The 15920-nt window shown below is 39.1% G+C and overlaps 1 protein-coding gene across 1 annotated transcript in view; it reads right to left on the reverse strand.

Moving 5' to 3' along the window:
• Positions 1 to 15920, reverse strand: part of RGS22 (regulator of G-protein signaling 22) — a 121611-nt gene that overhangs the window by 37675 nt on the left and 68016 nt on the right. The window contains exon 12 of the mRNA XM_008574778.1: positions 27 to 221. Coding sequence (XP_008573000.1) covers positions 27 to 221 — 195 coding nt within the window. The remainder of the gene's footprint in view (positions 1 to 26; positions 222 to 15920) is intronic.

Consider the following 15920-nt stretch of genomic DNA (forward strand, 5'->3'; position numbering starts at 1 on the left):
CACACCATTTATCAGTACCACCATACCTTTCTATAAGCAAGTTGGTCTGATTTTACCATCTTTGCCCAGGGCTCAAGAAGGACCAGAAGTATATATTCTTCTGCTGTGTCAAAAAGGTCTTCAAATGGTGGGTGTATTTGCATATAAATTTCTTTTTTCTTTTCCTGTTGGAGTGCAATGTCAAGAGTGGCCGAAGGAGCAATGTATGTGGCGAAAAGATACTAAGGGAGGAATGGAGAGGGTGTTGGGAGAAAACCACAATGGTTAACAGACTCTTCAGCAAAGACATCTTTAAAAAAGTAAGAGAAGACAAACAAGCTGAAGTGATTTTTTTTCTTGAAAAGATAGGTAAAATTACCTAAGATAAAGCAATGTATTTATTCAAAAGAATTTTTTTCCTCTTCTTTTTCTATTTCTTCATCCACAACTAGTCAATTAGCCAATTTTTCTCAGATTACAAAAATTCTGAGGCTGTATTATTATGATTGATTTGAAGTTACATGCCTCCTTTTCTCCCTTTGTCATAACATATCTAACACATTTGTGTTACTTTCCAAAGTGGTTTGAAATGTTCCTTTGGAAACAAAAGGCAAGAATACATTAGGGCTGCTGGCTGGCCAGCTTAGCTCACTTGGTTATAGAGTGGTGCTGATAACACCAAGGTCAAGGGTTCAGATAACCTTACCAGTCATCTAATAATAATAATAAAATAATAAAATAATAATATAATAATAATAATAATAATAATAATAATAATAATAATACACTAGGGCTGAAAAAACAGCTATTAACCTCCCTGCCTAGAGACCAAACAGACTACCTGCCCTACCTAATTGAGTTGCAGAGATCTTAAAACTGTTGCTAATTATTCCTTTCTGCCATAAAATGTCTCCATCTGGTGTCCAATGCTGTAGACGAGACATAGAAAGGTAATAAGAGTGAATGGAAAAATATACACAGAACTTCCAGCAAATCTACCACAAATGTCTGTACCATTCTACTCATTTGTCTTGTCTCTCAATAGCTATTTATATCTATTTATATTTACAAACTTATATTTATAAATAGCTATTTATATCGGAGAAGCAATTTAATAACATTTTATTTTAAAAATTTTTACATTCTGGATATATCATGCCCTGAACATTAGATTTAAATGTAGTTTTATTAAGAATCTCTAATTGTATTTTATTTCATTTTCATTACATATACTTAGACTTTGTACTTGATAATGTCTAGACTCAACTCAGGAGATACACATGTATATAACACACATGTATGTATATATGTATACATACACACGAGGGTAAGTCAAAAAGTTCATGAAAAGATTTGTATTATTTTTTAATTCTATTTTCCATGAACTTTTGGACGTATCCTCCTCCAAATACCAATTAATAATCTTATTTAAAATAATCTTTTTTTTTTTTTTTTGTCTTTTTGTCTTTTTCCGTGTCCGGCAACGGATCGCAACCCTCAGTGTTGCCCCCGTACCGGACCGGGGACCGGCAACGGGATCGCAATCCTCGGTGTTGCTCCCGCGCCTCGCTCAGCCAGTGAGCGGGAACCGGTCTGTATGTGGGATCCGAACCCTCAGGCAGGAGCGCCACCACGCTTCCCAAGCGGCGCACTATCCAGTGCACCACCGGGCCAGCCTTAAAATAATCTTTTTAAAAGTTTTAAAGGGTCCACATTAATAACATAAGCATTTACCAAGTATCTACAACATTGTAGACACTTGGCGAGGTGCTGTGTATGCAAAGGTTAATGACTAAAAGCTGATGCCTGCCCTGGAGGACCTCTTTTGGTTGTGACATGGAGATGAAAATCAGTGGTTATAATACAGTATGGTAAGTGCTCTAATAGAGGTATGTGTTGCAAATAAGATCTTCAGTGATTGCCTATACATTCTTTTAAGCTCATCTCCCATTAATCATCTTTCAAACTTTATACCCAAATACCAAACTTTTTGTAATTTCCCTAAATCTTGCTGTTTTGCCATTCCATACCATTACACATATTGTTCCTTCAATCTCGGGTATTTACTTCAATCCCATGCATCTTGTCTGCTTGATAAACTCTACTTTACTTTTTTAAACCAGCATGAATTTCTCCTCCTGTAGGAAGTCTTCCAGAATTGTACCCTCCTCCCAAGATCAGACTTTCTCCTGCTACACCTGCCATGCTATAATGCAATTATATTTATATGTGTCCTCTCTTTTGAACCGAGATCCTTAAGAGCAAAGAGTACAGCTTATTCATCTGGGAATCTCCAACTCCTAAAACTGTTCTTGCCAGAGAGTACTGCCATAGACATTTCTTGAATTGTACCAAAACCACAGAAAATACTTATGTATTGGAATGGGGAAGGAAAGGGTTCTAGAAACTCTTCAAAGGGAAGATAATTATCAAGCTGAATCTTTAGAGATGAGTTGAAATCAGTCAAGAAAAGAGGGTTGATCACCCAGGCACACCTCCAGCACCTTGGGGCCCGACCCGGGGGCCCAGGGCTTGGGGCCAGGGACCAGACACCCAGCCCACACCCAGGCATGCCGCCAGCGCCTTTCTGCCCCCCCGGGACATCAAGCTGGGAACCAGACACCCAGTCCACACCTAGACACACAGCCAGCTCCTTGGTGCCCTGCCCAGGTGCCCGGGGCATCGAGCCAGGGACTGGATGCCCCGCCCACACTCAAGCACACCATCAGCACCTCAGGGCCCCTCCTGGAGGCCTGGGCATCAGGCCGGGGACCGGACACCCTGCCCATACCCAGGCACACCGCCAGTGCCTCAGGGTCCTTCCTGGGGGCCTGGGGCTTGGATCTGGGGACTCAAGGCTTGGAGCTAGGGACTGGACACCCCGCTCGCACCCAGGTACACTGCCAGTGCCAAGAAGCATGCCAAAAATAACACCTCCATGTGGGTGGCCCACCACAGCCACCACAATAACCATAGCTGCCACGAAAGTGGCTAGATGTCACTACCACCATGCAGATAGTCTGCCAGCCACTGGAGTGCAATGTCAGAAGGAGAGTCACCAGTAGAGACCAAAGAAAATAGGATGTCTCTCTCCACAAAGCCCATTCCAGAGTGACAGAAGCAGCATCTGCTCTATGATTACATTGGGGGACCCGAACACAGCTTTCAGCATTGGACAGAACATCTAGGCAACAAATCAACAGAGTAACCATTACTCTTTCAGAAGGAGAGAAGAAATCTAGGGTTATCAGTGGTGGGAGGGGGGAGAAACAGAGGGATAGGGAGAGATTGGACAAGGGGCATAAAGAATAAGTACAATTTGTAACAATATACATGCTAGTAATATTGATTTGATCAAAATATGTCAACATTGAATCCCCAAAATATGTGTAGTCAATTATGATTCAATAAAAAATAGAAAAAGAAAAGAGGTTGATGAGAAATATGGTCTAAGCAGAAGGAAAATATGAGTCAATGCACGGAGGCCTAAGGGGGCTTTTACAACCTATGGAGAGATACTGGCTAAAGGAAAGAGGCAGAATAAGAGAAGATGCTATAAAGGGAGGCAGAGACCAGAGCATGGACATGATCCTTTATCCCTTGTTAAGGAATTGCATCTAATTGTATCTAAAGATACAAGGAGGAATCTCCGAAGGGTTTTAACTGAGGAGTGACATGATTGGATATGAATTTCCTAAATAAATCTCTATGGTAACAAGAGGCAGAAACAGTTTGAGTAAGATCAGTATTTGAGGCAGTTTGGAAGTTATTTCAGTAGCTGGCAAAAAATTATATGCAACTTTCACCTCTTGCTTTTTTGCAATAGCTTCTTAACTGCTCTTCCCAGTTTTCTCTTTGGTTTCTTAAAGTCTATTCTTGGCTTCTGGTCAAGATGGCAGAATAGACGTTCCCCAGCGTCACTCTCTCTCACAAATCAACTTATTTACAACTATTAAAAAGCAACAACAGCCAAGCTGGGGTAGCTAGAGCTCAGAGGAAGGGGAGGAGAGACCAACGGAGTGCATGAAGGCAGGAGAAGCCACTATGAGAGAAAGAAAGAACTGCTCCAATCGTTTGAGCTCTGGCTGCTTCAAGGCTGGCCCTAGTGCGCACAGAGCAGGAGCTGGCAAAAGCTGCAGCTGTGCTCTTCGGATGAAGTTGCTTGGAAGCTGTAGGGGAGAAGAGGACTTTGGTGGTCCCCAGGCCAGCAAGACCACTAACAGAGCTCCCGTGGACCCACGTAGGAGTGAGGAGCCACAACAACTGAAAAAAGGAGCCACTCGGAGGCTGGTGAGTCATCACAAGGGACTGGCACACAGTCCACCCCATGGTAAGTGCTTGGAGTGTGGGCAGTGGGAGACATGGGCTCACTGGGGAAACACTGGGGTACAGCAAGGACAGCTGATCTGCCTCCCATCAGCACAGGACCACTCAGTGGAGACTGGTCAGGAATATAGAATTGCATGTGGTGCAGTTTGCTGAAAAGTCTCAGGCCCAGATCAGAGTTTTTACACATCCCAGGGCACCAGATCTCAGGAGACTCGGAAGTACCTATAAAGTCAACCATGAAAATCTGAGCTGCACAAAAAGGCTTCCCCAGGGAATCAGCAACAAAGCAACAATTTAGCTCAACAACAGGTCTCAAGTACTGGTCCCCACAGGAAGTTCCCCCATTTTAGGTAAACAAAGGACAACAAATTAGTTCCAGTGCAGAGTTAAAGTGGTAGGAACTGCAAATAATCCAACACAGAACTGAAAGAAAAAACAAAATACCCACAGACCAGAGACAAAGTTTGATATTAACTAGTAAAGGTCTCACATCACCAAAAATAGCTATAAAACCTAGAAAGACTGGAAGTCCCCTGGGCTACCAAGCCAGGGACGGGGAGGGCTGGAGGCCTCAGCCATGTCCCCCTGACACCTGCAACCAGTCCCGAGGGTGGGGGGTCAAGGGCCTCAGCCACACCTCACCAACACCCACAACCAGCCAGTGACGACCGCCAAGCTGCCACAGGAAGCACCCAGAGCTCTGCTAAGCCAGGGCAGTGGGGGTCCAAGGGCCTCAGCCACACTCCCCCCAACACCTGCAACCAGCCCAGAGATGACCACTGAGCTGCCACAGGAAGTGCCCTGGGTTCCCGAGCTGGGGTGATGTGGGGGCAAGGGCTTCAGCCACACCCCTCTGACATCTGCACCCAGGCCAATGATTAAGCCACTGCTGGAAGCGACCTGGTCTCCAATGCAGAAATGAGGGGGCTGCCACAGGCCTCAACCCTGCCCCTCCTCCTATCTCCTTCTCCTCCCCCTCCCTCCAACTGCTCTACAACAACATCACAGAATGTAAAAAAAATAATAATATTAATAAATAAACAAAAAAAATTCTATTCTCACCACAGTAAACAAATAAATCCTTTTGTACATCACTCCTCTGCTCAAACTCTCCAATAACTTCCCTTCTCATACAGAATAAAAGCCAAAGTCCTTATAATTACCTACAAATGGAGTTTTTGGAAGTTCTGCAATACTTAAGAAGAATTATAGTTCAGAACCCGTCAGTGAGGAAGCCCCTGTAAACACCCTAGGCTCTCAAAACACCTAAGAGCAAGGGTAGACTAAATTTAGACCCTAGTCTTCAGTCTTTAAAATGCAAATAAAATAACTACCAACCCGCAATTTTACACCCAGCAAAAATACCTTTCTGAAATGAAAACAAAATAAAGATGTCAAAAATCAGTAAAAACAGAATTCACCAGCAGACCTGTACTAAATGAAATATTAAAGAGGCAAAAGCAGGATGGACTAGAAAACGATAAAAACCACAAAATATGTGGGAAAATATCAATAAATATTGATTATAAAATACAATAATAATAGTAATGAATAAAATAAGAGGAAATAGTAAAACAACCTGAGAAAGAGAAGTCAGAGAGATAGTAGGCAAATCAAATCAGAGTAATGCTGCAGAAGCCAAAGAAAGAGTTAGCTTATAAGTCAGAGACAGTAATAAAAGTGCAGTAATTAAAATAATGTTATACCTAGGTAAATTAGGAAACTAAAAATTAAATTATCACATTAACATTAAAAAATACCTCTACAATTTACTCCAATAATTCAAAACTCACCTCAGAGAAAAGGGAATTCAACAAGCAACATCACTTATGTTAAAAAATCAGTAGTTAGGTTAAATTTGGACAGAAATAGCTTCTAATGGCAAAATAAAGCAACTGCCTTATTTACTTTTTTTTTGGCAGTTTTTTGAATGTAGCAATTGCTACCTTCAAAGATATAGTTTAAAAAGATTTTATGTGCTGCAAATCAAATTCTTATGTAGAAATCAGGATAACTCCTGTGATTTAAAAAAAATAAGGGGGCTGGCCAGTGTGCTCAGTTGGTTAGAGCATGGTGCTGAGGTCCAGGGTTCAATCCCTGTACTGGCCAGCCACCAAAATAAAAAATAATAATAATAATAGTAAATAAATAAAATAATAATAAAAAAAGATAACAGTGAAGAGGGTAAAAGTGTGACGGAAGTTGAAATGGAGACTAAAATAACAGTGACAGAACTAATGATAGCTTCTGTGGATACCTGAATCTATTCCCTTCTCTTTTATTCTGTCTTGAATTCATTCTTTTTCATCTCTACGATCTACTGCTATCTTCAGTCCCATGAGATACTTTAGATGCTATTTTCATAATCTATTACTATAATATACCATGGTGGACACTTCATGATGCCATGTTAAAGCCAAGTTGCTGTATGCGATTGTATCCAACTACCTTGAGCTTTTACCTTCTGGGAGTTAGCTTTATGATCTTCTTCAGAAAAAGCATCTCTTTACTATTTACCGTATTAGTAACACAACTTCCCATTATGCTTCTTCACTTGCAGTAGACTTCATCTCCCATGTAACTGGGGAAAACCAGTGGTATGAATGTCCTCAACAATCCTCTCAAGAGCTCATTTCTAAATTTTTTTGCTTCTCTGCTGTCTCAGAAGACTCCTTTCCAAGCCTAAACTATTCACATGTGCTCTTGACTGCATTCCTCCAGAACCTGCAACACTGATTATTTCCTTAGTGCCCTGTTTCTTTCATCTACCTTTCCACTGATTCCATTCCTTTCCTTATGCTGCAAAGTTGTTCAAGTGAAGTGCCTCTACCATTCTAAAATTTTTTTCTTGACTCTGTTTTGCCCTCAAACCATTACTCCACTTTTTTCTTCCCCTTCTCTAAAAATCATCACACTCACTCACTCCTCAGTATATTGCAATCTGGCTTCCATGCCAATGAAATCGATCTCTTAGATCAATAGCAACCATAATTGCCAATTCAATTGCTTCTCTCCTTAATCTTCATCCTTATGCAGCTTTGACACTACTGATTATCTCCTCTCTCCTTGACACTCTCTCTCTGACTTCTCCAACACTTTCTCTTGATTTTCTATTTCCATTCTTTCTCAGGCTCCTTTGCTGACTCTTAAAAAAAAAAAAAAAAGGCACTCACTGAAGTTCCATGCTCAACTACGTTTTCTTCTCAGTCCATGTTTGTACAGTCTCTCACTTGTGCCAGGCACTCTCTCACAGCGTGTTTGTACGACACACTCCATGCCTTCTGCCCTTATTCTCTTTTCCCTTTTCACTGAGCTTGCACTTAGCCTAAAGGACTCAGCTCCCTAGACTCCTGAAATTTGGCATAGATATCCTTCCCATGAGTCTTGGACTTTTATGTTTTTCCCACTGGACCACAAACTCTATGAAGACAAAGATTGGGTCTATTATATTATTGTATCCAAAGCATCTAGTTATAATACTAAATTGAAAATGAATGGATGAACAAACGCATGAATGAAAGACTTGATCCATTCCTAAAGACTTAACAGTTAACTATATGCGGAAGAAACCCAACCATACATAGCTTTAGATCTGATTTCTTTCCCAAACTCAAAACTTGTGCTGCTAGATGTGTACTTGTTACAGCTACGTGAATGCCCTGTAGACCCTCAATGACTCAATCATATAACAAATTATCTTGTCCTAACCTCCCAAACCTCTCCCTTCCACTTGTATTTCTAGTGTTCATTAATAACATGCCATTCACAGCACAATCTTTTTTATTTAGGATATTTTATTTAGAACTTCGGTTGAAGCTTCACAGACTTCCTTATTAAAAATAAATGCACTAAAGTATTGCACCTAAACGTAGGGGTTCATTTGGCCTCCCACTTTTTTTTTCTTCCTCACAGCCAGTTTATCAGAGCATTGTTCATTATCACCTAGGTAAGTTCTCTTTGTTCAAATATAACCCGCCACTACGATAACCAGCGTAATCCTTAAGAGTAATGTACATCCCTCCACCTTCCTGACTCTTTACCAGTCTAGTTACAAAATCACAGAACTGGAAATGTTAGAAGGGGGCCTGATAGGTCATCCATCCCATGGCATCCCAAGCCTATATTATACACATTTTGTTCCCTTGAGCCTCAGTCTTTGCTCTTCCTCACCTCCCTACGGTGGTAGGGACAAAGGTAGTTAAAGGGGTAGGGACGAGAAAACCAGATTCAGACATCAATCTTTTATTTGGCCACACAGTAAACTTATATTGTGTTCAACTGAATTATGGCATTAAAATCTGAATATGTCTTTCTAACAATCCAGGGACAATCTATAAGCAGGTAACTCACAACCGACTATATAACAAACACAAGAGATGTAATCATACATATAAAACAAAATAAAAAAGCTAAACAACACCTTTAAAATCTTAAAATCTTTATAAAGATGATGAAAATCATTTTAAGTTGATGCAAATCAACTTAAGATGAAATATAAAGATCAAACTATATGATACCTAAATAAAATAGTCTAATTATGGGTTAGAAACATTGTTTAAATATCCTGAGTAATTTGCTTTTTTATTGGCCACCCAGCTCTTCTTTTCTAGCCCTGGAGTAAATAACAATGTAGTTCATGTTGGAGAAGAAAATGCTCCCTTCATACTCCAGCCAGCGACTCTGATTCACACTGAAGCAGAGATTCACTCACACACAGCTGTGGTCAACATGATTCCAATTTAAACATTAACCTATGATGCTTTAACAACCCAGCAGGAAAGTTTTTGAGAAGGGATACAAGCACTGCCTGTCTGTGATCAGACTGCCTCACACTATACACAACACGGCTCTAAACTCCATCTCTCCTGGAGACACTCAAAGGTTATGTAATCAGGAAATGCACAATGGGCGGCTTGCCCTGCACCTCTCTACACCTGTGCTTGTGACTCACTTTCTTGGCGTCTGTATGAAATATGAAAAAAAAAAAAAAAAAAAAAAAATGCCTCCCCTAAAAAATCTTCTACAGTCTTGAAATTCTGGGAGTTAATCTTCTTGTTTAAACTCTCAAGACTATCTGATACTTAAAAAGGCTACCGACAGAAAAAGATGTAGGTTAGATACCATGGAGACAGGAGTGAGAGCTGAACTGGAGAGCAGAAAAAAGAATGGAGAAACAAATTGGAAGAAAAAAAAATAAAAAGGTGAACAACAACAATAGTTTGATAAACATTTTGCTTTCTAAAGGGTGTTAAATGAAGAACAATATTTAATTTAAATTATTTTTAATGTACATTAGTCTGTTGGCATTACAACAAAAATGTTCTGTTTGCCTCTTTAAGGAAATCTCCGCGGCTTCATTAATTCGAGACAATATCTCCTTCAAAAATATCACAAGGCATTCAAGGCTTATTTTTCCCACATGAATGTTTTCTTACTGCATTATAAAGCCTAGATAAACATACCTGAGAAATAAGAATTATGTGTTTATTGAATTCATTCTTATTTTTAACAATGTCAAAAAGCAAAACAATAATGAAATATTTTCCACAACTGTCTGTGCTATTTGGATTTCTCTTTGTACCAAAGAGTAAATGATGACAGCTATGGGGTTAGATTCCAATTATCATGCTGTAGAAGCACCCAGCAAAGTGTTCTTGCTGTGCCAAAGGTGAGCACAGTTTTTGGGAAGGCATCTTTTCCATAAGTAGGGGCCATTTGATGAGCTGCAGCTTGACACTCATCTGTGTTCCAATGAAAACAAGAACAATTTCTGTGAAGCCTTAAAAGGCAAAGTCAAGAATAATAACAAATGTTGTAGCACATGTGTTGATTTGTTATGTTACATTTCAGCTGTTAGTTATGTTAATGGAACAGCTTCACATACTTCATTTTGATATATTTATTTTAATGATCATGTGTATGTATCTTTCTATGATTGCCTGGTAACACTGATTGCATGATGTTCTGCTGTCACCACCAGGCCAGGACTGGAAATAAGAAAGAGAAATGAAAACTTTGGAACTGTATGACTTTAAATAAATCCCTCAGTACACTAAGGATAAGATGTGTCAAAATGGATATGCTGTGAGATCTTAATATTAGCTTATAGGACATCCAGCAGAGCATATCACCAGGTTAGCTAAAATTGGGGACATTTATTTTATTTATTTATTTTTTGTCTTTTTTTCGTGTCCGGCAATGGATCGCAACCCTCAGTGTCGCGCCCGTACCGGACCGGACCGGCAACGGGATCGCAACCCTCGGTGTTGCGCCCGCACCTCGCTCAGCCAGTGAGCGGGAACCGGTCTGTATGTGGGATCCGAACCCTTGGCGGGAGCGCCGCCGCGCTCCCAAGTGGCGCACTGTAGCAGTGCACCACCGGGCCGGCCCAAATTGGAGACATTTAAAAAGTAGATTTTCAATATAATTTATAAAGCATTCCAGAGATTAGAAGAAAAGATTCATGCTTCAGCATTTGGTATCACTAACAAGTCTATTTTTTTTAGACCCATTACTCTACTACAATAGTAAAAGAAGGAATTCTAATCATGTAAGTAGTAAGGCAGCAGAAGGCATTTTTAACAAGTATCTTTTGCATTCTTCTAGTACTTTTCCAAGATGCCCACCAAGAGAGTATAGGAAATATAAAGCTGTCTGCTGTTGCTATTTCCTTCTACTTAAGGGGAGACAGCATCAGGGTTCTGCTTGATAGACTAACAGGGTGGTATCAACAAAGACCCAGGGGGAAGAAGAAAACCACAAAACCCATGACACTGTTTCACACACGAAAGACGAAGGAAAAATCTTTTTCTTTTTTTTTTCCTTTTTGTCTTTTTTCGTGACCGGCAACGGATCGCAACCCTCNTGGGATCCGAACCCTCGGCGGGAGCGCCACCGCACTTCCCAAGCGGCGCACTGCAGCAGTGCGCCACCGGGCCGGCCCGGAAAAATCTTTTGGTAACTGCAATATACAAAGTTTTTCTATAAGTTCTTTCTTTAAGATCATAGTAAACAAACTGTGCAGGATCTGGAGATTCTGAAGCGAGGAGATATGCCTTCTTTGGTGGATGCAAGCACGAGGTTCATAAATATTCTTTAAAGGATAGGAGAAAATTTTGAAGTTGGAGAGTCAGGGTCTCCAGCGGTCCTATTAGGGAAACTTCAATGGAGAGAATCGGCATGATTCTTCTCTTGTTATTATCTCTCTCCCTCTGTTGTAAGCAATAGTATGGTAGAAACTGCTCATACCAGCTCACGAGTCAATTCACAAATTTTCAGAAATTTTGTGAGTCAGTTGTTAAACTTAGTCATTATCAAAAATTAAATTGTATAAACTTACATTTAAAGAGATATGAAGAACAAAGATAATGAATACTCAAAACTCATCACTTCCTAATGATTTTCCTGTTTCATGCTCTTGAGGTTATTTACCTCTATTGTGTCTGTGTGGTGAGAATACTATGTGACGGTGGCTACTGAACATCTCTTCCCAATTCTGCATTTAGTGACATCATGCTGGCAGCATAAAATCATCCATGGTGAGAGTATTTACACTCAGAGATCAGCAAATACTAAAAGTCAGAGCTGCTTTTTCCCCTGGAGAACTGGAAGTTAAATATTTTCATCACACCATTGATTATAAGGCAAATGTACTTCTCTTTTCCTATCATGATCACTAAAGAAAGACAAAGTAGGAGAAAGGCAAATGACACCAGCTAATTCAAATATTCCCTAGAGGAAATGCTACATATCAGAATATACCAATTCACACCAGAATATGCCAATTTATCACACAGTTTACATACATACTGTTTAACTGACATCCATTTTTTAAAATATGGATACAGTAAAGTCCTTTTTAATCATTAAATTAGAGTAAAGCCTAAACCACATGAGGAAGGCTGATAAGCTTTTCTTTAAAATTGTTTGTTTACATTCTGAGTAGTCTTATTTAGGAAAGGGCAAAACTAAACTTCAAATGTTAAATTTAACTTCAGTCTGATAAGTGAATCAGAAGATGTAAGAGTTCAGTGGGGGGAAAAAAACTTAACTCGTCCTCATGAGAAAGTACAATGAGCAGCTTTGAAGAAGAAACATTAAAGCATTATGAGAAATAAAATTGGTACTAATGGATCTTGATTCAGTGTTTGGACTCCAAAGAGACCAAAATCACTTCACAGATAATTTTAAACACAACAGAACAGATGTCCACTAAACTGTAACAACAAAAAAACATATTGCTGTACTTGAAGGAAAACAGCAAAGTAACATGGGATGTTCTCAACTGGGCTCAATAACTCTATGCTTGGAATTCATATAAAACAATGAGATGAAACTGTGCTACAAAAAGCTAAAGGCAAAAAAGAGTCCCTAGAGGTGCTTATAAAAGGAATATAAATGTCCTGATATAGGATACTTTCAGAATCACAAAATATTTACTTCAGTAAAAAGAGAAGTCTGTTTTCATTACCATTCACAGCTCTAGTGGGCATAGAGCATTATTATCTGAGTTCATGAGGCAGAAAAAGAAAATAATGAGCAAGTTCAAGCAATCCAATCTTTTTTTATTCCCTGCAAAAGGCGGAAAAAATGATGATTTTTAATGACCTCTCCTATCCCCACTAGGAGCTCAAAAACATTACTGAGGAGCTATGCCGAGAGGGAATAAATTGCAGATGGAGCTTTCCACAAACGTATTTTCATGTGAAGGACCTTGGGTTTTTCAGTTAGAAATCTTAAAGATGGGATCTAGAAATTGCAACATCCTGATAACTGAGAGGCAAACTACTACAGAGATCAACAAAGATGCAGTTGCACAAAAAAGATAATATAATGACAGTCAAACTAAGAATTTCTGGCAGTTGCTCAGACTCTACTAAGGAGAACTCGAAGCAAAAGACAACCTAAGAAAATGCCAATAGGATAAAAAATAAAACAAACTTGATTGATTTTGGACCGAATGAAAAATCAGAAGAGGAAAACAGAACATGCTAAGTAAAGCCAAAAACAAACATAAACTCAAGGGACATAGACTGGGTTTTTAATACTGACTTGGGCCATTGCTTAAGATATTTTAAGCAAAATTGATTAAATATGTGATGAAATACAATAAACAAGAACACAAAAAAACAGTACCATGCAATTTAAGGCAATCTAAGGAACAAAAAAGGGTTTTATTATATCAATTTTTTGATTCATTTTTTAAAAAGTCATTAACTGAAAAAGCAAGATATGTATTTAAACTAATGAGGGCTAGCAGGTTAGCTCAGTTGGTTAGAGCGTGGTATTATAACACCAAGGTCAACAAAGCTACAAAAAAAAATCCTTCAAGAAAAAAACAAACAAACAAAATCTAATAGAATTATTTAACCTCTAATAATAAATAACTTACTGGAAGTTGATGAACAAAGAATAATTCAATGAAAAAAGTTTAACTATATTAACATTTTTGGCTTAAAAAAAACCCTTTCTTATAGGGATGATAATCAATGCTAACAAAGTACACAGTGATTGATAAACAAAGCCAGAGCTTCAAGTGATTACTTTACATGAGAAAACCACCATTAATCACGTTGGATGTTTATGTTAACCAGCATACCATCTTGGACAGCAACCTTACACACAGCAGGGTATGTGAAGTCAGAATAAGGGAAGTTAATTCCATGATCCCTATAAACGTTCTCTCCATCAAGATCTATGACCAGATGCTCATAAGAGTAGAAAACTCAGGGTCGACCCTGTAGCGCACTCGGGAGAGTGCGGCACTGGGAGCGCAGCAACTCCTGCCGCGGGTTCGGATCCTATATAGTAATGGCCGGTGCACTCACTGGCTGAGCGCGGTGCGGCGACACCACACCAAGGGTTGCGATCCCCTTACCGGTCACGGAAAAAAAAAAAAGAGTAGAAAGCTTAGAATAGGGCTTTGAGAACATGGTCAAGGTCTGCCTCTGTGACGCTTCCCTTTCTGGGATACCACTGCTAACCAATGCCTCTTCTTGACTGGAACATTCTTTCTTTAGATGTGATGGTACCTTCATTACAAACCTTGCAGGCCTCTGAAGCCATTCCATCTCTAGACAACCGCTCATATTTGTTCTGAATTTTACACATTAATTTCATAGTTTAAATTTCAAAAAGCAACCTTATTTTTAGGTTCCTTGGATGAGGTAGGAGGGAACAGAGACATCTTGTGTTGCTCCAGCACAATTTATTAAGAGCTCTTTAATATGAGCAAACTTGGACTACAAACATAGTATGTCTAGAAAGACAGAAAGCTGATAGTTGTTGAACTATCAGGGTAATGGTAAATGGGGGCTCATTAAACTATTTTCACAGAAAAAAATTTAAAAAGAAACCAAAAACATCTGTCTGGCAGTCATATCCAAGTAATCATTGATCATTTATAATTACGCTTATACTACACTGCTAAGAATATAAACATAAACATGCTGATGAGTTAATTCATTTATTCAATAACTATTTGAGCACCTTTTATATGCAACCTCCAGTCCTGAACACATAAGGTATACAAAGCAGATTGTCTTCATGGTCTTACAAATATAGTGGGGAAAAACGTTAAGTGTGAAATCTGACATTTAATGTTCATAAAGATATTTAAGATATTAAAGTCAAAGATCAAACAAGGTGATACAAAGATATTCCTTTTTCTAGAGACAATTAATAATAAGAAAGCAAGGGCTTAGAAGAGTATAGGGTCTAAGGTCAGAATACTTGGTTCTAATTCCAAGTTCATCAATTGCTAAATGGATGGCTTAAGAAAGTATTCAACTTCTCTAAGTCTCCATTTCCTAATCTATAATATGGGGATAATACCAATATCTACATCTTAGGATTGTCAAGAATTAAATAAAATTATCCACGTAAAGTTATTACCACAGAACCTAACAGATGGTAAACATCAAAAATATCAGATATAATAATTATGGTTCAGAGAAGTTCAAGTTTTGAGCTTTCTGGAAACAAGAGGATTAAATGAGGATCTTTGGAGATCGTTTTTTGGTCCATAATCCTATAGTATTAAAAATCTTAAGACTGAATGTGGGTAGCTGGTATAAGTAAGCATCAGGAATAGGGAAAATGAATGCATAACTTTAAGCTAGAAATCTGGTTGGTGAATCCTGAATCCACTTCACTAGCAAATACAACAAAATGGGATGCTGATTCTGTGCTCGGTGACTCACAATGCTCAGGAATCCAAGTCTGACTGCTACTTGGGACACCATCTCCCTGGTAACAAAAACAAGTAATGTAACAAAGCCTGAACAGTAATTGCCCAGGACTCAAGAAACAACCTAATGATGAAGATACCGAAATTTACCATAAAGCTATAAAGAGGTACATGATTTTCCACATTCAATCACCACCCAATCTCACCCCTCACTCATGCCCATTCATCTTTTGAGGGAAACAGCTTGATTTTTAATACTGCTGCTGAGTAAAGAAATAATGGGCTCTGTTAGTGCACCTGAAAATACAACATCGGCCTAGAGAAGGAGCACTTAGCTCATAGCACTTTAATGAAAATGTCAGGACCACCCTGAAGTATTTAAGTCCTGTAAATGCCAAGTAAAGAGAAGAGCTAAACAATTGAG

Source organism: Galeopterus variegatus, unplaced genomic scaffold (assembly GCF_000696425.1).
Source record: "Galeopterus variegatus unplaced genomic scaffold, G_variegatus-3.0.2 Scaffold1103, whole genome shotgun sequence".
Taxonomy (NCBI): domain Eukaryota; kingdom Metazoa; phylum Chordata; class Mammalia; order Dermoptera; family Cynocephalidae; genus Galeopterus; species Galeopterus variegatus.